This window comes from Sturnus vulgaris, chromosome 13, assembly GCF_052056855.1.
Source record: "Sturnus vulgaris isolate bStuVul1 chromosome 13, bStuVul1.hap1, whole genome shotgun sequence".
In the NCBI taxonomy this organism is placed as follows: domain Eukaryota; kingdom Metazoa; phylum Chordata; class Aves; order Passeriformes; family Sturnidae; genus Sturnus; species Sturnus vulgaris.
This window is the reverse complement of record NC_142255.1, coordinates 18713299-18740668: the sequence shown is the minus strand read 5'-3', so window position 1 is coordinate 18740668 and position 27370 is coordinate 18713299. Positions and strand designations below refer to the sequence as shown.

The 27370-nt window shown below is 44.6% G+C and overlaps 1 protein-coding gene across 8 annotated transcripts in view; it reads left to right on the top strand.

Moving 5' to 3' along the window:
* Positions 1-27370, top strand: part of MEGF11 (multiple EGF like domains 11) — a 253575-nt gene that overhangs the window by 142307 nt on the left and 83898 nt on the right. For all 8 annotated transcript variants that reach the window (XR_015806596.1, XM_088172695.1, XM_088172696.1 and 5 more), the window contains 3 exons: positions 17156-17402; positions 19349-19469; positions 24545-24681. Coding sequence is in view for 7 of the 8 variants with exons in the window: in XM_088172695.1 (XP_088028821.1) it covers positions 17156-17402; positions 19349-19469; positions 24545-24681 (505 nt within the window). In the remaining variant the exon portion in view is untranslated. The remainder of the gene's footprint in view (positions 1-17155; positions 17403-19348; positions 19470-24544; positions 24682-27370) is intronic.

Below are 27370 nucleotides of genomic sequence, written 5' to 3'. Positions count from 1 at the left end.
CAAATCAGACTTTCCCTTCCCAGGCTACACCTGAAGGAATGCTCTGCCCTCTGTTCCCCCTGGGAATGTGGGATGTCTCTGCCTTCCCAGACTGAGGCAGTAACATCCCCCTTGGTTTTTCTTCTCTCCTCTGTACTGGTTTGGCCCAGCCTTCAGATCTCATCATTTTTCCTTCCAAACCTGGGAACATCTTGCTTCCAGAGGGTCAGTTCAAACCCACCTTATCCTGCAAATTCTTTGTACACTTTCAAAGTTGGAGTGTTCAGATTGCAAATGGATCAAAATTCTCCGTGCTGCTCCAAGGGGCTTTTAATATAATCTCTGCAGAGTCTGGAACTCGATGAGCAGAAAATTGTAGAAATCTCAATGACTCCAGCAAAAGGGCTAAACAGTAATTTAGGTTACACTGTGCCTTCTCTATAAATTCCCTTTCTTATCTCAGCCCTGTGCTCTGCTTTGAGAGAAGCTGGGGACAGCAGTGACATTTGAGAGAGCCCAGGCTGTACCAGGTGTTGCTGGCCTGGACACTTTACAGCCTCTGGGAGCACCATCAGAGGGGAGCTATGGAGGAAAAAATAGGGGAAAAACTGAAACAAGACTGGAAATTCATACTGAGAGGAGGTTTGGATTAGATATTAGCAGGGAATTGTTCCCTGGGAGGGTGGGGAGGCCCTGGCACAGTTTCCAAGAGAAGCTGTGGCTGCCCCTGGATCCCTGGGAGTGTCCAAGGCCAGGTTGGACAGGGCTTGGAGCAGTGGAAGGTGTCCCTGCCCATGGAAGGGGGTGGGACTGGATGATCTTTAAGGTCCCCCCCAACCCAAACCATTCTCCAATTCTGTGATTCTACAAAAAATGCAAGACTCAGGCTCAAAAATATCCTAAAGTCTTTATCCCAGATTTTTAGCATGTGCTTAAAGAGATGTTTTGGGGCTGTCCAAAATGAGGACAAATTAGGAACTTACACCAAATGATTTAGCTCAGTTTTACAAGGACTTTTCTAACTGCTGCCCTTTTGCCTCAAATTAGTGTCTCTCACCTTCACATTCCTGCTGCTACTGTTATGACTAAACCCCTTATTTGTGCCGTACCTTAATCACCAGATTCCTCCTCTGGAGTGCTGAAGCAGTAGATAATGTCTGTGTTTTTATTTGTTGGGTCAGGAGCACCAATTCATAGCTCAGGGATCATCAGCACCGTGAGTTGACACCAGAGTCTGTCCAGCTGCTGTTTTCTTACAGTCACACAACAGAAAATCAATGGTGTCAGGAACACTGGGATAATTCTACTGTTACAATCAATACATGCTGATTAAACCAGTTGTGTCTGTTGGGTAAATTTGCTGCATCATAATTAGAATTATTAATTAAAAATAGGAAATCAATTGACACAAATTAAGCAAAAAAAGAAATTTGCTTTATTTCTTTGACACTTTCTCCAGAGGCCTCAATAACTGTGACAACAGGGACGTGACCAAGTGGCATTTGTCAGTTTTTTAATGCTGTCCTGAGTTTTAAAAATTGACTTATAAACCCTGCTAATGCAGCTCCCAGGAAATCAGACAGGAGATGTCGTGTGTGCAAGAAGCAGCTATTTATTTTATTACAGTTAGTCATTATTCCCTGCCTATCCAGGAGCAAAAGGCAGGAGTCATGTGCATGGCACTGGGGAGGGGAAGCAGCTGGGGAACGAAAGCCTTGGGGAGTAAGATGAACTCATCCCCTTCCCACATTGTTTTCTGTTTTCAGATAACAAGGATAAACAAATTGATCATTTCTGTGCTGGTTCTAATGGGCTTCTCATTGCTGGCTACTTCCTTTAATGTGCTGCTGACCTTCATTATTTTCAGGGACACATTATGTGGGACACTAAGGCAGGGACAGCAGGAATTCATGGGGTCATTCATTCAGCTCTTTATTTTCCTCTCTGTTTTTTGGGGATTTTATGTAGTTGGGTTTTTTTCCTTCTTTCAACCTATCTCAGTGTTCTTTTCCTACAAACTCTTTCTCCTTGTTTCCTCCTTCTCTTAGTGATTTCCCTTTTTCTGTCTAATACTTTCCATGCCTTGTTTTCTTCCCCCCCTGCTCCCTTACTCCTTCTTCAACTTGCACACATGAAAGCAGGAAAGTGCAGGATGACTTTGATTTCTTCCTACTCCTGTGTTTTGCTCATCTACAGACAAATCTTTTCTCTGAGCTTTCACACTTACGAAAGATGTGAGGGCAGAAAGGACAACTGGTTTGGGTAAATGTGTGACTGGTCACTGCTGGTGCTGGTTAATACAATGTTCTTTTAGTAATCATTGGTGGTAAACTGGGATTGTGTTGTTCAGTCTGGAGAGGAGAACACTCCAGGGAGAGCTCAGAGCCCCTTCCAGGGCTTAAAGGGGCTCCAGGAGAGCTGGAGAGGGACTGGCGACAAGGGATGGAGGGACAGGACACAGGGAATGGCTTCCAGTGCCAGAGGGCAGGGCTGGATGGGATATTGGGAAGGAATTATTCCCTGGGAGGGTGGTGAGGCCCTGGAAACTGTGACTGCCCCTGGATCCCTGGAAGTGTCCATGGCCAGGTTGGATGGGACTTGGAGCAAGCTGGGATAGTGGAGGTGTCCCTGCCCACTGCCTGGGGATGGATGATCTTCAAGCTCCCTTCCAGCCCAAACCATTCCAGGAGTTTATGATCTCATTCATACAGCTTTTCTAGTCCTAAACCTGTTTTTTAAGGTGTTTTACAATAACAGTATTTCATTGATGTGTATTTCCAAGACCAGTCAAAAGTAAGAGCAAATAAAAACGTCTTTAGTTTAAAAGCCAGGACAGATTGAGTGGTTTGCACAAGAATCAGGAAAAGCAGAGTTGTTAGAAGTCCCAGTTCCAAAGACTTATGGCCATGTCTCAGGCAGCCTCAGCAAGCTGCCAGTTTGGACCTCCCTGACAATGGAGAACATATGGAAGCAGGAGGATCCATCCACTATATCTGAGCACAACTGTTGAGTACCTGAAAATGAAGCTGTAAAACCTGGGCATCAATAAGGAACTTTAGAGCACTCGTGTAAATAGTGTAAAATAAGGTGGATGTACTGGAGCAGTCAGAACCTGAGAGGGGAATTCTGGCAGCTGAGCTCGGGGTGAGTTGTGCTCCCAATGGGAAGTAATAAAGAGCTCCCACGAGGAAAATGGTCCCATAATTGAGACTTGAGAAAACAAGGACTTGGATCGTCAGCTTCAAATCTTTTTTACTGAGATTCCACCTGGCACTATTCTGTGGGCAGCAGCTCAATGCTCTGCTGCCAGGACAAATCTGAGGATAAATCAGGTTATAAGGCTACACTGGGAAAACCAGCAGTGTCTTTGGCTCTCCTTTCAGTGGGCTGTGGATTGAGGCTGTAATTAGAGTCTCTGCTTTCTAAATCTTTGTCTTTGCAACATTTGTCACATGTCATGGCTGTGGCCCTGCTCCACCACGGCTCCTGTTGCCATAAGTGAGATGTAAACAGTCATCAGTGGCTCCTCTGAAGCTGCAGGGCAGGCAGGAGCAAGTGCAAGGTTATGTCTCAAGGTGTAGCCATGATGAGCTACAATTACTGTTTTTTTCTGAAGCTTTGAAGATGGAATTAGTCAGCTTATGCATAAAAGTGCTTGTTGTTTCTTGGCAGTCAAGTGGTGTTTTGATTTTTAATGAAATTCACACTATTTGCATTATGAGGTTATAATTATTTTTAAGTCCGTGCATCTAAGAATAAGCCTGAAGTCTTTTGGCTGATTCGAGGAAAAATAACACCTAGAAATCTGTGTTCACCTCTGACATGCTTTAAAACTTGAAAAAAATACTGTTATCACCTGTAAATTGTTGATTGTGGAGCCCTGATTTTAAAAATGTACAGAAACTGATACCAAAGTTGGAAGAATTGAATCCTTTCCCAGGCTGCTGTTAGAAAGTTGGCTTTAGCTCTTTACACAGCTCCTCTTGCATTCCTAGGAAGGAGCAGGGAACAGGACATTGGTTTCAACAATGACCATTGGTGGCCAGAGCTACCACAGCTGGGAATGAAGAGATTTTTTTATGCAGTTGATATAAAAGTGTTGCTGTGTTGCTTCCAGCTCTGTTCAGCTGCTACCAAGGAGTGGTTCCATGATCCATTGATGTGCTGGGTTCAGGAATCACCAAGTTGTGAGATAGACTTTGGAAGGAGCTGATTGAATTGCCATGTTTACTGCACTTTCTCAACAACTTCCTTGCTTTGCTAGCAAATTTAAAAGGTTAAAAATGCAGATTTTAAAAATTATGTGCACCTGTGTTCTCAAGTCTCAGTGGGAAGTCACCTTCTTCAGCTTTTAAGTGCACAGACCCAATAATTTCCACTGCCTTGATCCTGATCCCCCAGTTTAATTTTTTTGTGTGCCTTTCAAGAGTCGAGGATAATTCTTGGGCTTATAATGTTGCTTTCAATCTTCCTTCTCTCAGAACTGCCTAGGAATGAGTGAAATGAGTCAACAGTAGAGGTTTTTTTTAAGCTTTCTTCAAGTTTTACACCAGCTCCCTGACAGAAAATGTTAGAATTCTTTTAGTTTGACAGGAATTAAGGATGTGCCAAACAGAGCAGTCTGCATAGATGGGAGTTGCAGAACAATAAAAAATTTACATTTGCTCGCTGTGAGGTCTGTATAAGGGCAAGTCCTTCTGGTGCAATATGAACTTAATTCATTTACTTGTAACAATTTTAATTAACAAATACTTGAAGAAGCTCCAGCAATCTCTGTCTGTGGAGTTTTACTGCCTTTTGGATCCCTTGCCTTGCAAAAATTCCAATTGTGCAACCCTGGCAATCAGCAGGGAAACAAAACCTACCAGATCCCAGCAGAGTCTATGGAAAATTTTGCAGCAAATGTTGTGTAACTTGGGTTTGGTTTGGTAGAGACCAAGTGAGGGAAAAGATCAGCACAGGTCTGCAAGGAACAGTCAGGGTTAATGGGGATGGAAGCAAATGGAGACAAACAAACCTGGAGAATCCCAGATTTCCTTAAAGAGGGTGGTGGAGCTGGGACCTGGAAATCCAGGAGGGAGAATCCCAGGAAGTGTCACCAGTGTCCCAGCACTGGCTGAGCAGGATGGAGGGGCTGGGTCCCTTCCCCAGGATATTCAATCCTGCACCAGCCACATCCCACTGCAGTCTGCATCCCAGGGATGCTCTTTGTACCGACTTTCCCCTTTTAAAACACTGCTATTGAGGAGAAACAGAAAATACTTGGTGAATTAATCTCTGTATACATTAAAGAGTCATTTTTCATCTGTTTAATTCAGCACAGGATTATAAATGTAGTGAAAAAATATACTATAAGGTACTTATGGCATAAATTTACACTGTAGATCTTGGAGCTGTCCTATCTCAGTGCTATCACTTCTTTTCTGGGGAGTTTTGTAGTTTAATGTAATTTGACTGTCTCAGTTTCCCTTCTGTGAAATGGTGATTAAATACATTTTCCAGCTCATAGATGGACCCTGAGAATTTGTCAATGTTTGCATGGGACTCTGGTGATGGAGACAATTCTGTTAAATGTGCAAAACCACATTTACATTCCTACAGACCCTACATGTGCTGATCTTATTGCACAGTTTAGAACCCAAATAGTTGCATATTGTCACTTTTTTTATTACACCAGCATACTTTGAATTTTGTTTAGTAATGTACTCTGAATAATTAATCACTCAACTAATAATTATCCATTCCAAATAAAACAACTTGATTACTAAGCCTGATGAGGAAAATCCAGTCAGGAAAGAACCCTTTCAAAAACAACAACATTCTGCAGATATCCTTAATATTTAAAGAGTGAGCTAAATTTAGTAAATTCTTCTGAAGCAGGGGGAGAGGAGCGGATGCTAATTTCCTGTGTCATCAGATTTGTGCATGTGTGTCAGCAGCATTCCTAAATCACCACTCACCACACAGTCCCCATCCTCACAGGCATCAGGAATATCCAGCATTTCCCTGGGTGGTTCCTGTTGTGGGCTCCTGCCTCCTTCTGCTCATTGATGATTTAATATTTGGGGGCTTTGCTGTTTGCTCAGATGTTCTGCACAGAGCAGGGCACCTTTCTTAGCCAAGGAAACAGCAAAGTTGTGGAATCAATGTCATTTTCCAGATGGCACTCAACCCACAGAGGCCAGCACTTCTCAGAGATGATTAGAGATGATGGAAAGAAATTCCCTGGCTGCAAAGGGCACTGGGGTGAGCCCGAGGTGCTGCTGATGGCACTGTGCAGCATGGCCAGGGACAATTTAGGTGATGGTCTCATCAGACAACCTCTTTTCCCTGTGATTTTTTTAAGGTATATCTCTGCTGCCACAAGGAGAATGTAGAGATCTGAACCTTAAAGAGAGTCTGGCATTTAAAACCTTTAATGCCCAGGTACTGTGCTCTCTCCCAGCAAAATCCTGCTGGCCTCCCTGCTGCCATCCAGCCAGGAAGTCACGTGTCTATTTTGCTTTTTCCTTGTCAGTGGCAGTTGTCATGAAAAAAGAGAGAAATTAAATGGATGTAGGGGTGAAGCTGTTCCACAGTTCCTTGGACTGCAGCTGAACCTCCAGGAACTGATACCCCAAGCCTGGGAAGTGGAGCTGCTGTGTGGATTTTCCTGGTTTCTGTGACCCATGGATAAAGCTGCAGGCACAAACAGGTTGTTTGTAAACAATGAAGAGAAAACATGTGGAGTGATGATTTGATGATTTAGTGTTTCTCCCTGCCTGACACTTGATGACTTAATGCAGGAATCCACAATGGGAAAACTGTTCCGAAAGCACCGGCTTCCATATGGCTGGGATTTTGTCAAAACATTTCAGCTCAGTACACCCGTAACTGATTGTGAGCACGAACAGTTTTGATCAGCCTGTTTTTCAGAATGTAAAACAGTTTAAGAATTGTCTGTTTTTAACATCATAACAAAAAAGTTTCACTTCCCAGTTTGGAGCAACTTCTGCTTTAGAAATTGGCATTAATTTACGCTTCTGTGAACAACATTGGAACGTGTTGGGAAGTCAAAATAAAATATGAGGTTTAGACATCCAATCTCAATAATTTATGAGACAAGACTTTCTCCTTCTGCCTGGCTCTCCAGAAGGAAACCCAAGCCCCCCTGGTGGGCAGAGGAAGCTGAAGGGACACCGGCAGAGGTGTCTGAATGTTCTGCTCAGCACTCAGGGCTGGTGCTTTGCTGGCTGAGGCTGCTCTGCTCTCTCAGCATTTGCATCCTAAAGAAGTGGTGCAGGAGAGCTGCAGCAGTGGTGCAGTCTGAGGAGCTGCTCTAGGGACACTGGAATTTTTCTGGCATAAACCTTTCCTGTTGCTGGGTTCTGTGTCCTCTGCCTTTCCCCACACACCCGGGGACACGCAGGCTTTGGCTCCTGGTATTTTAGCTATGCAGTATTTGTCTGCCTCATGATTATCTCTTTATTAAAAGCACATCCCACATCTCCGTGCCTGAGTGATGTGAAAAGAGAATGTAATCATCTAGCATTTAAGTATTTTTGCTTTTTTTTCCACCAGTAGTTTCAGATTTGCTATTTTTTGTTGGTAAATATCAGAAAGGTTTTGCAGAGACTGTGCTGAGTCTTGCAATGTGTTTAGACGAGTGAACGTTCCAGTTTTTACTGGGTCACACAGGGCAATACTTTTTTACAAAACTATTTCTTTTTCTGTGCCTGAAAGGGACATTACTATTAATGGTTTATAAGAGAAAGACAGCAGTGTATTTAAGATACCTTGAAGACATTAGGTAACATTAAAGAGCAATGTGAAGGTTCAAGTATGCCTAGAAGAAAAGAGAACAGCAAGTAGCTGGTGTGGATACCTGCACACAGCTTTTTTCAAGCCTTTGAACTGTTTTAGATATAAAAGACACCCCTTTATCAAAGGCCATTGGGCTTTCTGCTGCTCTAATTCTCTCTGAATGTAAGGAACAGAATTCACACTAGAAGAGGTAAGATTTTTCCTAGATTCAGTTTTTGGGGCAGAACATCCTTTAAGCTGATATTGTTTGACTGAAGAGCAGTGCACTGGTGACCCAGCGATAGGACGAGGGGGAGAGGTTTTAAACTAAAAGAGGAGAGATTTGTCTTAGATAGTAGGAAGGAATTCTGCTCAAGGAGGGTGGAGAGGCCCTGGCACAAGGTGCCCAGAGAAGCTGTGGCTGCCCCTGGATTCGTGGCAAAAAGTGGAAGGTATCCCTGCCATGACAGGGGGTGGAACAATTCTCTAAGGTCCCTTCCCACCCAAACCGTTCCAGGATTCTGGAAACAGTCATTAGGAGAGAATTGTAGCAAAGAGAATAAGTGGCTCTTTTTACTCTCCAGCTACACTGTTGGAAATAAAAGCAAACACCACAATCCACAGTGTTTACTTCATGTTTCAATATCAACACAATAAAATAAATTGCTTATTGACCATCTTAAAAATGACTGATGAGTCAGGGCTGCAAGTTATGTTATGCATGAAAGATGTGCTTATCCATCCCCTTGAAGGGGAAACTTTATGGTACAATTTGAAGCTGCTGAAGTAGATACAGAATTTCTTCCATATCCATTTCTTGATTTTCCCCACTGCTCAACCAATCTTGATCAGCAAATCCAGATCTCAATTCTGCTCCCTTTGCTCAGCAGCTGCAAGAGAAGGGACACATCCCTGCATGGGAAGGACAAGGAGAAGGAACATCCTCTACCCCTTTTTGTACTGACAAGAAGCTTTTCTCCTTTAAGCACTGCTTTAACTGCAAATAAAGAGATATTGCTATCTGGCAAAACATCAGCAGGGTGACCTTCCACAAGGCCGGGTTTGTGAGCTGTCAAAAACAAGGAGCTGAGCACAACTCCAGAACTTGGCCAGGCAGGGCTGGTCGTGCTCCATCCTCTGCAGACACACAGGCTGGAAAGGTGACTCCAGGGCTTGGATCAGGTTGTTTTCCACATGCATTCCCCAGGTGGAGGATGAAGTTTTCCTGCCCAGCTGCAGGAGCTGGGGGGGGTGTGACTGAAGGGCAGCGAGCCTGGGCAGCCTCCTGCAGCTCCCAGTGCCCTGTGGGTCTGCTCCAAACTGCACCAAAGTCAGCTGGAATTACTGAACCGAGGGGGGGGGGGGGGGTTTGCTTCTGCTCCCACAACTGTCTTGGTTGTTTATTTAGATTATTTGGAGTAGGAAGAAGCCCACGTGGGTTGTGCTTGTGGCTTTTTCACACCAGGCACTGCTGTTGTACCAACAGCTCTGAATCTCTGGGGACAGAGCCCTCTCTGAGCTACTCTGCTGCCACCACCCCTGAGCCCCTCCAACATTCATTTCTTGAAGGCTGCATCCCCTCCCTATCCTTGTCCTGCAGTATTTTAGGCATATCCAGTGTATTTCTACCCCTTCTTGCAGGCAAAACTGGTTTTCCTTCTGTGCAGAGACATTACCAGAAAATTTCATTACCTAGTCAATGAAAACATCTAAAGTCCATTACAGATGTTGAGAGAATGTTTTACCCAGTTGGAAGACTGAATCTGAAAGTAAGTTACTTGCAGATATTATTATTACAAGCCTGTCCTAGACAATAATAATGAAGTATTGATGGAAGTTTTGCCAGAGCAAAGACTGCTGGGTTTCATGCAGAGGAAAGATAGTATCTTAATTTAGTTTTATTAGACTCTTGATACTCTGCCCATGTATTTTTTAATTCACCACAGTAAAATTCTAATTAAAGAACAGACTTTGCCTCCCATTAATATGACGCTAAAAAAAACATTTTAAAGAATGCAGCATCTTCGCCACAAAAATTATAATGAGAAGACAAGCTGCCAGTGTTGTATAGAATGTTGTCGCTCCCTTATGAAGCGTTTCATGATTTTAAACTCCTTGTAAGATCCAGAGTGTCAGTAGAGTTAAAGGCTCATTAAACAGAGCAGTAATTTCTACAAAAAGAAATAGGAAATATTCTCAGGTTTTTTAATGTTCTAATTTTCACTTCTTTTGAAGCATCTGTCAAAATAGCTCATAGTAGAAATTCTGTAAGCGCCACACTTCAAAATCTGTCAGGAGAAGAAGTTGCTTCTTCTTTTTTGCTGCTTCCAAAATATATTGAGTTCATTACAGGATTTGATGAGGCTGACATCCAAATACTTAACTTTTCTTTGACTTGGAGTGATTTTGTTTTCATTTATCCAGAAGACAAACCTCCATGTAGGTAACTGTTGTAAGCATTCTACAGAATATCGCAGGAATGTTCTTTAAACAAGAATTACTTTGGAAAGCAAATGTTTCCTCAGAGGATACTAAATAAACTGCAGGGTCTGTAAAGTGCTGAGCCTGAGTTAGGTACATGTTGGAGAGTCAGTGACTAATGAGATCATCATCCAAGATTAAATCAGGGCCCAAATCAGCCACATGTCCCATATCTGATTCAGAGCAGGAACTTCAGGGAGAATCAGCAAAATCTTTCTTGAAGGATGAAAATCTGTTCTCCTGTCCTTAAGAAAGGAAAAAAACCCGTAAACACAAAATGAGATTGATTTCCTCCTGTGAGTAATAATTTATTCATTTTGGGGAAAATCAGCTGATGTTCCCTTCCCAGCTTTCCATTTCTACCTGATGAAGACTGATCCATGAACTGGGAGGATGAGACTGATTGCAAGTCCTGCCAGCCTCAGATTAACCCCAGGGGTTTTCCTTTTGGGTGGATACACAAATGCATATTTACATATGCTAAATACATTCTCTGGGCAGTCTTAGAGTTGTAAACACTGAGACTGGAATTTTCTTCATTATAATTGTGTGAGCTGTGACTGAGAGTCTGGCTTTGGAGATAAAAGCAATCCAGGTTTGGGAACCTTAAGGCTGCAAAGCTAAAAGCTCAGAAGTCAGCAAGTGCCAGGCTACCCTGTGCTCACATAATTAAAGACAATATCATAATTCATAGGCTCCAGAACTGAATTACTGCTGTCCTTCCAACCTTTAATCTGACATTTTATTTCTGTGACATCAACTCCATAAGTCAAATGTCTTATTTACATGGGAGGGTCCCTGTTTGCTTTAGGGAATCAAATGAAAGCAAATGAAGAATAAGAAAAATCTTTTCAAGAATGTCATCAGGCTGATGTTCAGGTGCTTCATCAGCAGGGACAGAACAAAGCCCTGACCTGTGGGTGATGGACTGAGAGCACAGGGCTGTCACCCTCCCTGTGGGCCACTTCTGCACAGAGATTAAACAGCCAGTGGCCCTTGGCTGCTCCCAGGAAAAATTGTAAGAGGAGTCCTGCTAAGGCCCTGAAGTCTTTAATTTCAGGTTGCTTTTAATGCAGTTGGAATCTTTGAGGAAGGTAGGTAATGAGTTATGCAGGGGTGGCACTGAGTGTCTGCAAATTGCAGATTTTATAGTTTGATTGAGTACAGGTGAATTTTCACTGGGGACACCTGAGCACCCCCCTGGGCGTGGGACAGTGGAAAGTGTCCCAGCTGGTGAAATCATGGAATTACAATGTTGGCCTCTAAGCATTTGGAAGAACATTTTTGAAGGTCATTTCTGAAAATCTGGGTTATTTTGAGTGTTATTAACATGTGTTAGACCTTCCAAGGGTGATCAGTCTCATGAGACAGAGGTTTTTTGGGTTAGAATCAAGCAATGAGCAGGTGATTTGTCAGTGACCTGGCTCATGCCTTTAGCAGTGTTGGTGTCACTTGAGGGGCTCAGTGCTGCTCAGAGCCAGCACCAAGTGCTGGGAAGTGTCATTGAGGAGAATTCCCTCTTCATGGACCTTGTTCCAAACCTATTGCTTGGCTTTTGTTTGCAAAGGTGCTGAACTGTCCCAACAGGAGTCACGTTTGTGCAGGGAGCAGACACAGCTCAACACAGGGCTATAAAGTGCAGGGAATAAAAACCTAATTGATTATTTTTAATTTTCCTTCATTACATTCAGCTATATGTTTTACCTATTGCTGTTTCTTTGCCTGCTTTGCATTAGCTGGGTCAACCATCTGATTCCAAAACTGAATTAGACAAAAAATACCCCACCCAGAGTTAAGTCCACATTTCACCTCTATTTGTATGCATAGAATCATTTTACAACAGAGCAGTTACATTAAGAGGAGAATCTAGTCCTAATTTCAAAGTAAATTCTAAAATAATCTCTCTTAAACCGTGTCCTCCTAGATTTAATAATTTTATTTCCTGTTTGCATTTTTAAGGGCTAGTATCTCATTTAAACATTACAAACTGAATTTGGAAATATTCCAGAATATTGATTATTGAATACAAGCACGTTCTATGCTTTAGCAAATTTGTAGAAAGCTTCTTTAAAGTGTGGATTAATTGAAGTTCCCCATCAGCCCAATATGGTTGTGAGTCCTTGGGCCAAGGAAATCAGACCCTGGGGTTTTTTCAGCTGTGCCTTTTGTAGGATGTTTGTGAACATCCCACTGACTGCAGACCTGCAATACAGAACTGGTCCCTGGCTATAAAAGAGCCACAGGGGGGCTGATGCTGATGAGAACAGAATAAACTCAGACCTTGAAACCACAGCTTGTGGTGCTGCTGTGATAAAAGGTGCTGTTTCCATATTAATAGTGTGTGTGCAGTGATGGAAAAGCTCTGCAATAGCACTTTTGACTCTCTCTCGTTGGGATAAGTCACTCTATAAATGTCACCCTTTCCTTGGGAGTCCTTTTATTCATCTGTTACCTTTTCAGACTCCTGTGTTTGCTTCATTGTGTCTGACTTGTGCTGCTGCACCGGGTGCTGGGTGTCTCTATTGACCCAGAGCACAGCGATTCCCTAATCATTCCTACAGGGAAAATCAGCCCTTGGGGAGCTGAGTGGCACTTCCCGTGTGTCCTCACGTGTATTTAGCTGGGCACAGCTGCTAACACGATGCCATGCAGAAACATTTCTTCACTGAAGGAGTGCTTAAGCACTGGAATAGGCTCCCCAGGGAAGTGGTGGAGTCACCATCCCTGGTAGAGTTCAAAACCAAGCAGATGTGACACTTCATGCTATGGTTTAGTAGGCACGGGGGTGTTCAGTTGAAAGTTGGACTTGGTGATCTTGGAAGTCTTTTCCAATCTTAAAAATTCTAGGATTCGATGATTCTATTTGCAGAGCCTGCAGGAATTAGCCCTCACTTGGGGAAGGAATTGAGGTTTCAGTGTGGGAGTGGGGATGACAATAGGAGGAAAACCCTTGGTGCTGCTCTGAGGGGAGATTCCCTTCCCTGTGCACACCAGTGTGATTGTGCTTAGGCACCAGCCTCATCCCTTACGGGGCCACATTCATTTTACTGGTGACAGCTCATCTCCAGCCATATTTCCAAAGGTGAAAAAGTGAGGAAGTTAGCACATTTACCGGGGAATGTGGGCACATACCTGAAATATGGCAGCTCCCTTCAACGTAGCATCTCCCAGGAGAGCAGGGGCTGCTTCAGACTCATCCCTCACGGTATTGACATCCCCACATGCAGTTAAGGGAAGCATTTGTACCTCCCTGACATCACCCCTCTCAGGTTGCTTTCCTTATTGATGGTCTGGTTAAAGTCTCTGTATCATTTTGACATTTTTAATGGCATCTGCATTTACAGCGGAGCGCTCGTGTGAGCTTTAATCAGCTCTCTGTTCACATGTTGTTGCTGTTATTATTTATCTCTATTACAGTAACACACTGAGGCAATCAACAAGAGCAGGATCAGACTTTGCTAGGCTGGGGCTGGGGTTTAAAATGGTCTCTCCTTGCCCATGGGAGAACTTGCTGATGATCCCAAAGTGCAGCAGGATCCCGTGGCTCTGAGCCTGCTCTGCTCTCTGTGTCTGTCCCAGAACCTGCAGTCACTGTCACACGATCCAGGATTAGCCACACTGGTGTATAGAGAAAAAATACCTTTTGGTTCCTGAAGTCTTTTGTTTCTTCTGTTTTATAATTTTCTACCAGGAGCTACTGGATCTCAGTCCTGTAGCCAGTTACACACTCAAGTAGTCTCACACCTGAGTGAGCCTGATGAGCTCAGTGGAGTTAATTGTATTAATAAGTACAAGTGGATTTTAGCTTATCATCCCTGTATCTACCTTGGTAAAGGTACAGAAGTGCCCACAGTGCAGATCTCAGAGTTCTCATTATATCATCATACAAATGTCACATTATGTTCCAGTGAAATGACTCCACAGTCATTGGAGTCACTGCAATATGGGACTTCGAGGAAAGGGGAAAAGAAAAACCAACAGGAGCTGATAAACTTTGAGCAGCAAAGATCTTATTTTCATGTGAGGTTACTGCAGTGTAAAATCAGATAAGAATGAACTTTCATTATCCAAATTTTACACTGACACATTGCTAACAAATTTCACTCAATTCTCTTTGGTGAGATTGTGGGGTGAAATTTGCTACAGGAAGGAAGCAAGCATGTGACCAAATACTGACTGTAAATCAGTGTCCAAACGGGATGGATTTACAGAAAAGGAGCTGGGTTTGGTAGAATTGAAACAAGATGCTTGAACTAATGATGGGAAATGGTTTTCCCTCCCTACAAATGGTTTTCTTTTTCCTTCACTTTCTTTCAAAGTGAAAAACACAAACCCAGCAGACAAATCGGATGCTTGGAGCACCCACCTGAGACATGAAAGAGCAATGATAGAATCATATGTTCTAATGACCGTTATTTATTCATATTAGGGGAAATTAATTGCAAGTGGAGCTGTATCAGCTCAGAACAAGCCAGTCTGCAGTTAGGGCTCTGAGGTGTGGGAAGGCAGGAATCAATTCCCAGAGCACACAGGGTGCAGTTTGACTCCTGAACTCCACTTTCCTATGCTGAGGGACATCAGCTGTGCTTGTGTGGTTCAGATTTGTGTCCTTTTATGAAGGTGCAGAACTGCATCCCTTGATGTTCAAGTTGTGCAGAAAACAAATTAGTGTTTCTGGAATGGAAATTGCCAGGGAACTCCAGCAGCTCCAGCAGCTTTGCACCCTGCCCCAGAAGGCTCACACAGCCTTAGCAAGTGTCTATGTGAAATAAAGATAGATCATCTCTTCCCACAGATTCTCAGTAATAATTTAAGTCTTATAAAGAGTAAGATTTTGTTTGCTTGGCTCCCAGTGGTGTTAGAGAGGAACTATCATCCCTGTTTCCAGCTGTGGGGGAAGTGAGGCAAAGCAATAAACGATTTGGGATGAGGCACGAGTGGGATGGTGAACAGGGGTACGTGGTGTGCTCTGCTCCCTGCAGGACATGAAACCTCTGTACCTGCAGCCTCTAACACCCTGCAGATCTTTTGGAGACCTTGGAATTGTCTTCTGGGGGTTTATTTCGGCTTTTAACACTTGCCCAAGAAACACAAATCTGTAAACTGGTAATCAACAGTGCAAATTAACTAAGAGCTGTCTTCTTTTTCTGCTGGATATTCTCACAGTGACCAATGAGTATCCTCCTTCTCAAAATGAAGGACAATAAATAAAAATATTGCCAAAATTAATGGATAGAGGCAGTTTTCTAGTGTGGGTTTATAGCCAAGTACTGTAGAAGGAGAGGGCTATGAAATTTCTAGGACAAAAGCACCAGGCTTAAGTGAGCTTTACATTTACCTCACTAATCCTGGAAACAGATCCAGGGCTGAGAAGCAGCGTGTGTCACCTGGGATTAGTTTCCATGTTTGCAAATAAAAGAGTTTGTAAAGACAGCCCTGTTGCTGGGATTCCACCCTCCTCCCCTGCCTGGCAGTGGCATTTCACCACGAGCAGGAGGGGCCGTGGTGAAATTGAAACCAGCTCTGAGCACAGCCAGCTGTACCTGGAAAGCAGTAACTGTGTCCTTCCCAGCAGCCTGCTCGGGATAGGATGAGGATTTTCTTCATCCTTGCCACAGCTATGGGGAAAGGCTGCTGAGTGGAGGGTGGGGCTGCTGAAGAAATCCTTGTTTTTCCTGCTGACTTTTTGCTGAGGAAACCTTGGCCTCAGGTGTTTGCATGAGCTCTGTTCAATGCATGCAGCTCAAAGAGATGTTGCAGGGTTTCTGTTTCAATAGCAAATCAGGATAAACTATTCTGTAAGGCTGACTTCCCTCTCCCATCCTCCACATGGGATCAAAAGAGAAGGGATCAGGTAGGATTGTCACATGAAGGGTTCTCCCTGTGCCTTAATGCATTCCATAGGGAACCTCCTCTCCATATCAGTGGCCAGAGGGCTTGGGATCCTTCTGTGTTGCTGTTATTAGCACAGGAATTACCTGATATATTCACTCCATATCTTCATCCCTGAGCCTGAGCAGCCTCAGGACATCCTGTCTCCAGTGTTATTTTCTTTCATCCCATCTATTTAGTCCAGACTACAAAAGTAAATAAATAAATAAATAAATCAGAAAATAAACCCAACCCCAAGGAGAAAGTTTTCTTTCGATTATCTTGTATGTTATCTTACGGGAACATAACAAAGAAACAATATTTGATGACATTATTAAATCGACAGCATTTGCTTGGAAACACCTGCCATTAAGTGCATTGCAGGCAGGATGTGACCCTCTGCATCTAATTCCACTATAAATTCATTCCTTCCAGCAATCTAAAAGCACTAAGAAACAGGATATTAAAAGATTTCGGGCCTGATCCAATAAGGTGTTAAACAAGTTCTCAACTTTAGGTGTAACAGTGATGCTGTTGTGTCCTTGCACCCTAAAGCTGGGTAGGGGGAGGCAGATGCTGAAGTTGGATCTGGGGGAAAGATATTGAAACTGGATTTGGGGAGAAGGTGCTGAACCTGGGTCTGGGGGGGGGGGGATGCTGAAGCTGGATTTGGGGGGGATGCCGAAGCTGGGTTTAGGAGGGGGATGGTGAAGCTGGGTTTGGGGGGGGGGGGATGCCGAAGCTGGGTTTGGGGGGGGGATGCCGAAGCTGGGTTTGGGAGGGGATGTCGAAGCTGGGTTTGGGAGGGGATGCCGAAGCTGGGTTTGGGGGGGATGCTGAAGCTGGGTTTGGGAGGGGATGCCGAAGCTGGGTTTTGAGGGGGGATGCTGAAGCTGGGCAGGGTGCGGGCAGATGCTAAAGCCGGGTCGGGGGGGCAGTTTGGGAACGGGGCTTCCTTTGAAGGCTCTGGCCGAGGTGCATGAGGGGCTGTGGGGTGAGGCAGCCCCGTGTCCCCCGTGGGTAACTCCGTGTGTGTTCGCAGGCTGTGACAGCGAGCACTGGGGTCCCCACTGCAGCAACCGCTGCCAGTGCCAGAACGAAGCGCTCTGCAACCCCATCACGGGCGCCTGCGTGTGCGCCGACGGCTTCCGCGGCTGGCGCTGCGAGGAGCTCTGCGAGCCGGGCACCTACGGCAAGGGCTGCCACTTCCAGTGCCAGTGCCACCACGGGGCCACCTGCGACCACCAGACCGGCGAGTGCCACTGCGCGCCCGGCTACACCGGCGTGTTGTAAGTGCGGCAGGAGCGCGGAGCGACTCCCCTGAACTCACCTGGTTCGGCCGCGTTTAACGCGAGTAATTGGCTGGATTTACACCCTGGTATACGCTGGCCTTTGTAGAAATCAGGGAATGGGATTTCAGAGAGAATGAATGAAAGGAATTTCTGCTCTTGCTGCTGGTTATGCCTGCGTCCCTGAAGGGAGCCTTCAAGAGAGCTGCAGAGGGACTTAGGGCAAGGGTGGGTAGGGGGAGAACAAAGGGGAGCGCCTTTAAACTGCCCGAGGGCAGGGACGGATGGGATATTGGGAAGGAATTGCTCCCTGGGAGAGTGGGGAGGCCCTGGCACAGGGGGCCCACAAAAGCTCTGGCTGTCCCTGGATCCCTGAAATTGTCCAAGGCCAGGGTTTGAAACACCCTGGGATAGTGGAATGTGTCCGTGCCCATGGCAGGGAGTTGGATCTGGCTTCAATGTCTCTTCCAACCCAAACCATTCCGGAGTTCTATGATTCCATGTTGTTAAAATAAAATATAGTGCTAAAATAAGCTTTAAAAACATTTCTATTTCCAACATGTGCAGCAAGTTTACCTGTTCCTAATTTCAGAATGTGAATACAATCCAAATTACAGGAGAGTTTTGATAAGCAGTTGGACTCTCTCCTCATTAGCAGTCCAGTGCAGCATCAAATGGGACTTTTCCATCCTCAATTTATTTGACTTTCAATCTAACTGAGAAAGCATTGCTGTTAACTATATCAGCTTAGTATCTAGGGGGTAAGTTTTAAGCACAGAGAGCAGGGATTTAGCAGTGTGACTCCTATTAACTTTAACGAGAATCATGTAGCTAAATCCCCATCCACCACACGGAAAGTTTACCAGTAGGATTCACAAAATCTGCATATTAATTTTAGGACAGCAAGCAATAGTTTCTTGTTTAAAATTGCCCACAGTGTATCATCAGTTCTCATTAGAGATCTTTCAGTAGCTTCAGAAGTAATTAAGTTTTTCAGAATTATTTAAGGGGAAAAGAGAATTTAGTCCCTGAATTTGGTTGGAGATCTATTGCAGGTGAGTTAATACTTTTGCAGTCTGTTATTATTTGTCGACCTGCATGAAGGGGAAGGTAAAAAAATAAGGACAGAGTTAACCCTCATAAATAAGTGATAGGCCTCGTGAATATTTTATTTAGTACCTGATATCCTCCTAGACTTGTGACCTCAGTTATGGAAGCACTCACTGCAAAGGACTCTGTTTACTCTTGGGAGTGCTCCCCTTGACATCAGTGTGTCAGCTTTCAGCAGGGCCAGCCCCTGATGTTGTAGGAACATCCTCATCAGAGGACAGTCAGTTAGGGGGACAACGTGCTGTAGTTTCAGAACCTCCATGCTAAAAGCTCTGATGTGCAGATGTAGGAACCACTGAGTTTTGCAGGGATTACCCTCACGTTGCCCCCATGAGTACTGAGAGACACTCAATGAGCTTAAATAGCCTTTAAATGATGTTGAGTCCTTGCCAGTCCATTATACACTGCAAATGTTAACATTCAGTAGTGACTGGAGAAATTTCAAACGTTTTAATCCCATCCTTTTATTCTGTTTGCAGCTTCTTTTATTGTCATGTCATATAATTCACATTGAAGGCTTCATCCTGCAACTCGTATTTTCCTGGGCTATTTTAATGGTTATGGGCTGTCCTGTTGAGATGGGTGGGATTTGGTACATGCATAAAGGTTACACACATGCATCAGCCTTCCAGGGCTGGATCCATGGCACATAAACCACCCCAGCAGAAATAAAGAGAATCTCAGCTAATTGGCAGTGCCAGCTGAGCCTTACCGAGGTTTCATCATTTGCATGAGGACTCCCATGATGACCTGTGTTATGGGTTTTCCTCATTTACTGTTTCCTGTAAGTTCTTGAAAATGATCTCTTTGTTTTCTGTTGTTGTCTGTCCCCAAAGCTGTGAGGAGCTGTGTCCCCCCGGCAGCCACGGAGCCCAGTGCGAGCTGCGCTGCCCCTGCCAGAACGGGGGAGTTTGTCACCACATCACTGGGGAGTGCTCCTGTCCTGCTGGATGGATGGTGGGTACTGCTCCTCCTCACTCACAGGCCTTGCAGTTGGATGTTCCTTCTTCACTCTCAGCTGGTGTGTGTCAGCCAGGCTCTAACAATTCCCACCACATTTGCTGGGTGTGCACAGTACCTGCACAGACAGGCCACCACCACTTTGGGACCTGCCACCTTCCCTGGAAGTGTTCCAAAAACGTGGGTGTGGCACATGGGGACAGGGGTTAGTGGTGGGCTTGGCAGTGCGGGGGGAATGCTTGGACGTGATCACCTTGGAAGTTCTGTGATTCTCTGACTGGTAGGTGCCATCACAGAGTTCAAAAACAACAGTGTGCCACGAGACAAGAGACTTGTCTGTGAGTTGCAGTTACCTGCAATATTCCCTGCAGCCTTTGACAGTGCCCTCACACAGCACAGAAAGCTGAAAGCCCAGCTCAGCATTGTCAGAGGCACAGAGTGTCCTGTTACCCTTCAGGGGAGAGGGAGAAGCCAGGGGGAGTGCGTGGCTCAGGCAGGCAGCAGAGCTGAGCCCAGGGCACAGGGGCTGCTTCAGTGTCCTTGCTCAGGAACCACTGGCATTGATTGCAGAGATTTGCTTGTGTCAGAGACAACTGCCCTAACCTTTAATCCTTTGTGTCAGGAAAGCAAGGCCAAGCATTTTCAAAGTCCTCAACTTTATCAATAATGTAATAATGAACTCTCTTGGGGCATGCCAAGTCTCACAGGCCTTCATCCCATTTAGCTGTTCTAAACTTTTGGCATTTTTCCTGTATCTGACAATTGGCCTCTTGGCAAAGTTGCTGGATTTTAAAGCATGCACGTACTCTGAATTTTTATTTTTACATGGAAGGCCCTGCAGATCATCACACAACTGTGACTTCAGGTGGGGACCTCTATCTGTTCAAACATACAAAAGCTGAGAGAGAGTTTATGTTCCTTTCCATTTCTACATCAACTGCTTTGAGTACTTTTGAACTCAGCTATGAAATGTTGCTGTACATCAGCAGTGAGAACATTGCTGTCCATAAGTTTTGGTGGACAATATCTCTAACTGGAGAGCTGGAATCTCTCTTACACCCCCAGTCTTGGCAAGGATGGTGATAAAGTTATTCCATTTTAAATGACAAAGGCAAAACTTGTCAGAAGTATGAATATGGCCCCTTGCCCTCACCTGGCAATAAGTGGTGGCAAAGAAAAGGCTCTTTCCTTGAGTGCTGGAGCATTAGGAAAGCAATTCACATATTTTTGAGGGCCTATCTTTTCATTCTGGCACTACCCCCTAAGAAGTGATCAATAAAGTGGTTCATATAAAAATATTACCTTTTTCATCTCTCCTCCTGCATGCCAAGATTTCTCAGGATCCGAGTTGTTTTGCTGTATTCTTCCTTACTTGTATTTTATCAGAAGTTTTCTTTTTCAAAGTTAGAACATCACTAAACAAATAAGAATATCAGAATAAAACAGGAGTTTTTAAATGTCCTTTAGGATGCAGCACAGACCCTAAGAAGAACCAGAGCACTGCACAGAAGCTGTGGATGTATTCTGGCCCTGTCCTGCCCAATTCCTTACAGCCTGGAGCTCCTTTTAAGCATTTTTAGGAGCCCAGAGAGACTTTTCTAAAAAGTGTGTTGTTGGCTGCTCTGTCCCTGGAGGAACCCTAGAGTTAACAATTGATGTTTGAAACAAGCATAACTGAAAATTGAAGAGAGAGATCAAGTATTCTGCAGAAAGAAACTGAAATTATAAGTAAAAGCACTCAGCTTGTAAATGTTGAGATTTTAAGTATAAAGGGTCTCTCCAGGGTTTTAATGAAAAGCTGGTAATTCAGTGTACAGAGAGGGATAAAAAGTGTGTTTTCATGCTATATTTTTAACTCTTGGTGGCTGGAATGGTTTGGGAAGTGAGACATGAGGGGGCTGTAAACGAGCAGGCGAGATGGGATTGCTAGACAGCATTCATTTTATTTCACACCATGGATTTCTGTGACACCAGGAATTTTACTTGCTGATTTTGAAGCTTGAGACTGCACATAGATATTGAATATACTATCATTTTGGAAAGAAAGAATTCTCCCTAGATTTATACAAGAGCAAATCCACTTGGACTTTATTGCTGCTGGATGAACTGCAACTTTTATCCTTTCCTGGGCTGGCTTATTAACAGGAGCTCAGGTCCCTTAGGGTTTGGTGGGATGGGGAAGGGGAGGCAGTGACTTTAAAATAAGGAAGTCCTGGAGTTCTGAGGTTCTTCCTTGGATCTGCCATCTTCAAAGCCTGGTTCTTTTATGACTTGTAATCTTTTCCTCCCACCAGTGCCGAGTCTCCCAGCAGCACGAGTTCCATGGACGCTGTCCTGTGGGATTTTACTGCCCCATGGGTTCTTCACCAGGAGGATGGTGGCCAACAGCCTCGATTGTTGAACACTCAACAGAACGTGGCTTCCAGCATCCCATAATATTGGGCTTTTTCCACCTCTGTGCCTTTGTGGCTGTGGAGTTTAGTGGGTGGCTGCTTTAGGGCCTCATTAACAATTTACAGGTTTAATTCTATACATCTTTCTCATTTGCAAGATTAAATTCTCCAAGCACTCTCAGGAAGTGGAGAGAGAAGTTAATTTAGCATTTACAACACTTCTAAGAAGCCTTTTTGAAGGACTAGATCTCTGTGCTCAGGAAAGCAGCAATATTTCCTGATGTGACACAACATTTGTCACTGGCAGCACCCCCTGTTTGTCCCCAGACCCCCTTCCCAAGGCACCGTGGTGCTGTGGTAATACAGCACATTCTGCTCATCACTTCTCTCTTATTGATTCTGGCCATTGTGAAGCATCATTTGTATTTTTGTCTATTTTTGCCTATTTTTCTTTCTGTTGTGTATTTTAAATGTGGGGGTGTCTGAGAAAATGGAGCAGAAAAAAATCTTTTCTGTCCTACAAAATACAGCAAACAATGTCAAAAGCAGAAGCTGATGAGATCAGGGCCTTAAAAAAGGTGCTGATGGAGTGAACTTTGCTGATTAGGTGTATAAGCAGCAGGAAATGTTGATCTGACATTTGATCCTCTAGAGAGGGATGTTTTGAATTCCCTTAGTACATATTAATGCAAAAAGTACAGCTAAAGATTCTCTTGGCTCCAGGGGGATGCATCCCAGAGTATTGCTTTCTCATCATTTGTTGATAGAAATCCTGTTCCTTTTGAGACATGAAGGGAGAAAGTATTTATTATCAAGATAAATGGACACTTAGGTTTTCAGATATATAGTGTTGTGTATTACTCAAGTCCAGAGACACCAGTTTTTAACACTGTAATCTGAAAGTTCTTGAACTGAGGCCAACCTGTCTGTTTTACAGCCAAGGAGCCATATAGCCCTGGTTGGGAAAGGCTCAAAGTATCTGTTTTATGGTGACATTGAAGAGCAGCCTCTTCACTTTGGGGCTGTTGATACAGCTAAACTTCCCAAGCCCCGAGGAGTGAAAGCAGCCATTATATTCCTGGTTTATATTTTGAATAAGTTGTGTCTGATACAGGCTTTGTTCAGAGCCCAGAGCCCCTGGGGTTTGGTTAGGGAAACAGAGAAATTAAACCCAAATAATCTTGTGGCCAGACACTGTTTCTGTCTCACACTGGGCACTGTGGTGGCACTGGCAGCAGAACCACTTGCTGCAGATGCCAAACATTTTCCATTATAGGACCACAACTTCAGATCCCAGCACTGCCAGACTTGTTTTGGCTGAAGTTCCTCAGCTGGATGCCAGCCTCAGGCTTTCTATTTGCTCACGGGGAGAAAAACATTCATACAACTTCTAAGAAAGCCTGGGGAAATCCTTGTAAGGCCTTGATACTTGGCAGGGATATTATGGGATACCTTGGGGAAACCACCTGAGTCTGGCAGGTAAATTCTCCAAAGGAACCACCCCACACCAGGGTGAGCATTCCCTGCCTTGGGGCTGAACAGCTGGAGCAGGGATTACCTGGGAGCTGCTTTACTTGTGGGCAGTGCCAGGGGACACAGCAGGGACAGTCTGGCTTTGTTTCAGTCCCAGGGCTGGTTAAGCAGGGAGGGGAAGCAGGGGACATCTCACAGATGAGCAGTTGGGTCTGCATGGAGGAGAGGATTAAAGGGAGGCTGCAACAGGGATTTGGAAGAGACTGGAAAAAAGAGGCAGGAAAGCAGAGGGCTGGGAGCATAAAATGAGATGTGGAGTTGAGGCAGGTCAGGGACTGAGATGTGGCTCCAAGGTGGGGGATAAGGAGCTGGGAGCATGCTGGATGCTGCATCCTGTCACTGTTTAGGGATTAGGCAGATATTCCACTGCAAAATTCCTTCTTCTGGCCAGAAGGCTACTGCAGTGCTCGTGTGGGGACTCACATTGCTTCTGTGCCATCACTGGGGGCTTCCTGCAGCTGTCCTAATCCTCATCGCCATCCTGCCCCTCCATGGCTTTCCCAAAGCTCTGGCACATCCAGTCTGGGCTGCTTTGAGAGGTGGATGTGGGGCTGGAGAGGGCAGAGGGAGCAGAGTGAAGGGTGTGAAGGGCAGTAGAGGAGTCTCCATCTGCTGTGTTGGGTTGGATGAATGAGGCTGGCTGGACAGGAGACATCATCACAACCAACACCAGCACAGCTCCCCCCTCCCAGTGCAACCTTTGCAACAATTCCTCCCTTCCCAAACCTTCTGTGTGCATCATACAGCCCACAGCTTTTCAGACTCTCCATTTCACAAAAACCCCAGGACTATCTGCACACAGCCTTGTAGACTTCTCTAGTTGCCTTTAACTTCTCCCACATCTTCATGTGGCTGTTCAAGGGGCAGTGCAAGCACAGCTGCTGTTTGTGGGGGAGATCCAAGGAAGAGAATTATCCATGAGTGTGCAGTGGTGAGAAAAATCCCTTCTGGAGTCAGGCCAGGCAGGCATTTACTGTGGTAGTGGAGTTTTCAGACTCTCTTTAGCACATCTTATGCAGATAAAATATTGCTGCTACACTTACATCTAGTTTTAGCAAGAAGGACAATAAAATTCCAAGCTGCATAGAGAAATTTATTGCATTATGAATGTTGACTGAAATATTGTTCTTTCTGCAACCTTACCAGGGGCTGGTGTGTGCACAGCCATGTCCTGCTGGAACCTTTGGAATTAACTGCAGCCAGGACTGTCCATGCCACAACGGAGGACACTGTGACCCTGTGACAGGAAAATGCCTGTGTACAGCTGGCTATATAGGAGACAGGTAAAAACCAACCCCCAAAGCCTTTCCTTTTCACCATGGAACTGTCAATATTTATATCCCTTCTAGGAGAATCTTCCTCCCTGAAAAATGATGTTATGTTTCTATTGCTCCAATTAGGCTCATCCTTCTGAAGCACTTCAAGCAATATAAATGTGGCAATGTTATTACTTTTTATTGGCAATGCTCTCCATTTACAGAGGTTTTTAATATAACTTTTAAAATTTAATGGATTAAATTTAATTTAGATATTTACAGTGATAAATTTAATAGAGAGCATTACATGTTTACAAGATATGTAAATGAACTATCTTTATACAAATTAATATCCTCAAGAGTAAGTAATGCAGCAGTTTAATGTCTCCTTCATTCCTCTGTGCTGCTGTAGCACTGATCCATCTCAGCCACCAGCAAAAGGTGATAAATCCTCAAAATTTATAAACGAGAGCCTTCACCCATGAATCGATCAGAGCAGATGATAATATTGTTTTACCAAGGTGTCATGGATTCAGCAAAATGACTACACAGCAAAGTCAATGAGGGATTGCAGCACGGGCTGGCTTAGCCTCCAGCTAATCCTGGCTAACAAAGGTTGGGAGGTGCAGTTAGAGCAGCTCCCAGGAGCACTTTGCATGGGGCCTGTGGCACCAGGGTTTGCACAGCTCACCAGTGGGTGTTGTGCTAAAGCACTTTCTCCTCTATGTTCCCTTTTTTATTAGCTCGATACTGACATATGCTACAATTATATTTTTATGCAGCAAAGCTCATTGGAATTTCTCATCTCTGCCTTCCCTGAATAATCAGCAGGTCATGGTAGCACAAACATCCAACCCTCAGCCCTGTGGGATGGTCAGAAGGCTGCTCCTTCCCATTACACATGGAGCTCCCCTGTTCCTGGGGTTGAATATTGAGGAAATATTAATTATTTCCAAGTAATTTAGAGGAGAAGACATCAGTGTGCCTCTCTTCCTCATTCTCCATCTGGAGACTGTTTCCAGACATGTGGTGCTGTATAATTCCTGTTTCTATTTCTCTCTTTGTGGAGGCTTTTCCACTAAAGGAGGCAACCATGCAGCCTGGCCTTTAGAGTGGTGACCACACTGAAATCCCAGGCTGCTCCCAGTGCTGGCCATGCTGGGGGAGGCTGACAGAGCCTCTCTTGCTCTCCTCATTTGGTTGTTGCACACCCTGATGGATTCCTGGCTGTAGATGAACCAATCCAATCAAGTGTTGGAGCTGTTGGGAGCTCCCAGCCAGCAGCCTGCATCCCTCCTGGGGATGAGGAAAGGACATGGGATGAGGATTTTCCTGCTGGTTCCCCTTGGAGAGGGGCTGGAGAAGGCAACTCAGGGAGAGACTGGGCAGAGGAGGCACCTCAGGGAAGACATGGCAGGAGCTCACAGGGATTGTCCTTGAGCAAAGGGAGTGTGGACTAATGATATCTGTACTTGGAGAAAAGTGAGAGAGATTTGGACTCCAGAGAGAGATGTGACTTGGGAAGGGAGATAGTAAAAAAATAAGGCAGAATCAGATGGGATAAGTGGAAAAGAAGCGAGGGAGGGTCACATTCTGGAGCTGCATGCAAGCAACACCCTTGGGAATGTCTCACCTTCCCCATCCCAGAGCAGGGAAGTAAAAGACACTGAGGGGGAGAGGCAGGAGAGTAGAAATGCAGGTGTGTGAAAGGATGAATGAAAACAGGATTGAAAAGGTAAACAGACAATTAGGAAAGCTCTGCTGCAGCAGGGTAAAACTGGATTAGCCTAGAAATTCCCACATTTCCAACGGGTTCCTGGGAGGTTAAACCATGTTCATCTCTCAGCCCTTAATCCCCCTTCCATGAGGGAAGGGAAACCTCAGGCTGTTGTATCCAGCTGCAGTGCTGGGCAGCCCTGGTTTGTACTGGCTGTACTGGTTTGTTCTGAGCACACACCTGCCCTCACCTGCCCGGGGACCCACTGATTTCAGTGAGGGACGAGGTCTTTAAAGAGTCTGAATGGCTTCCCTTGGTTTTGTGTTCACACCACAGGGACAATGGGACAGACCAGGCAGCTCCAGTTTAGCTCCGAGTCTGTTTTACCCTCTGCATCCCCTGCAGCTCTTGCAGTGTCACAGCAAAAAGGAGAGCAGGAGAATCTGCTGCACAACAAAACACTGCTTGCTTTAACATTTTACAAGGCACTGAGAAAAGTCTTCTTAATAATGACAGATACAGTGAATAACAGCAATAAAGACATAAATACATTTTACTTATTATCATCTTAAAATTGTCAATAAGTACTATATAATGCTACAGTTCATCATCATGTGCAGAAGATAATAACACAGAGTTAGATAAATATCTGTGGAGATGAAATGGTCATAAAGGTCTGTGTGAGTGTAATTGCCACACTTTTGTTCCCTACCTGTTTTCCAAGGGTGGCACTGCACTAAATCTCTGGGAAATTGGCAGCACTGTTAATAACTGCAGGATGCTTTGTGCTCACTGAAATGACTGGATCTGTCATGGAAATGTGTGTTTTACAAACTGGAAAGGAATAATAGCAGAGGCACAGTTAGAAGCTGAGAATGGAGTGTTTCAGAATTCAGTGGCTCACGGGAAATGTGAGCATGCTGGTTCAGCTTTGTTTTCCATATTGCCTTTAAATCGAAAGATTGAATCTTAACAGAATAAATCTCACATTTATTAGAG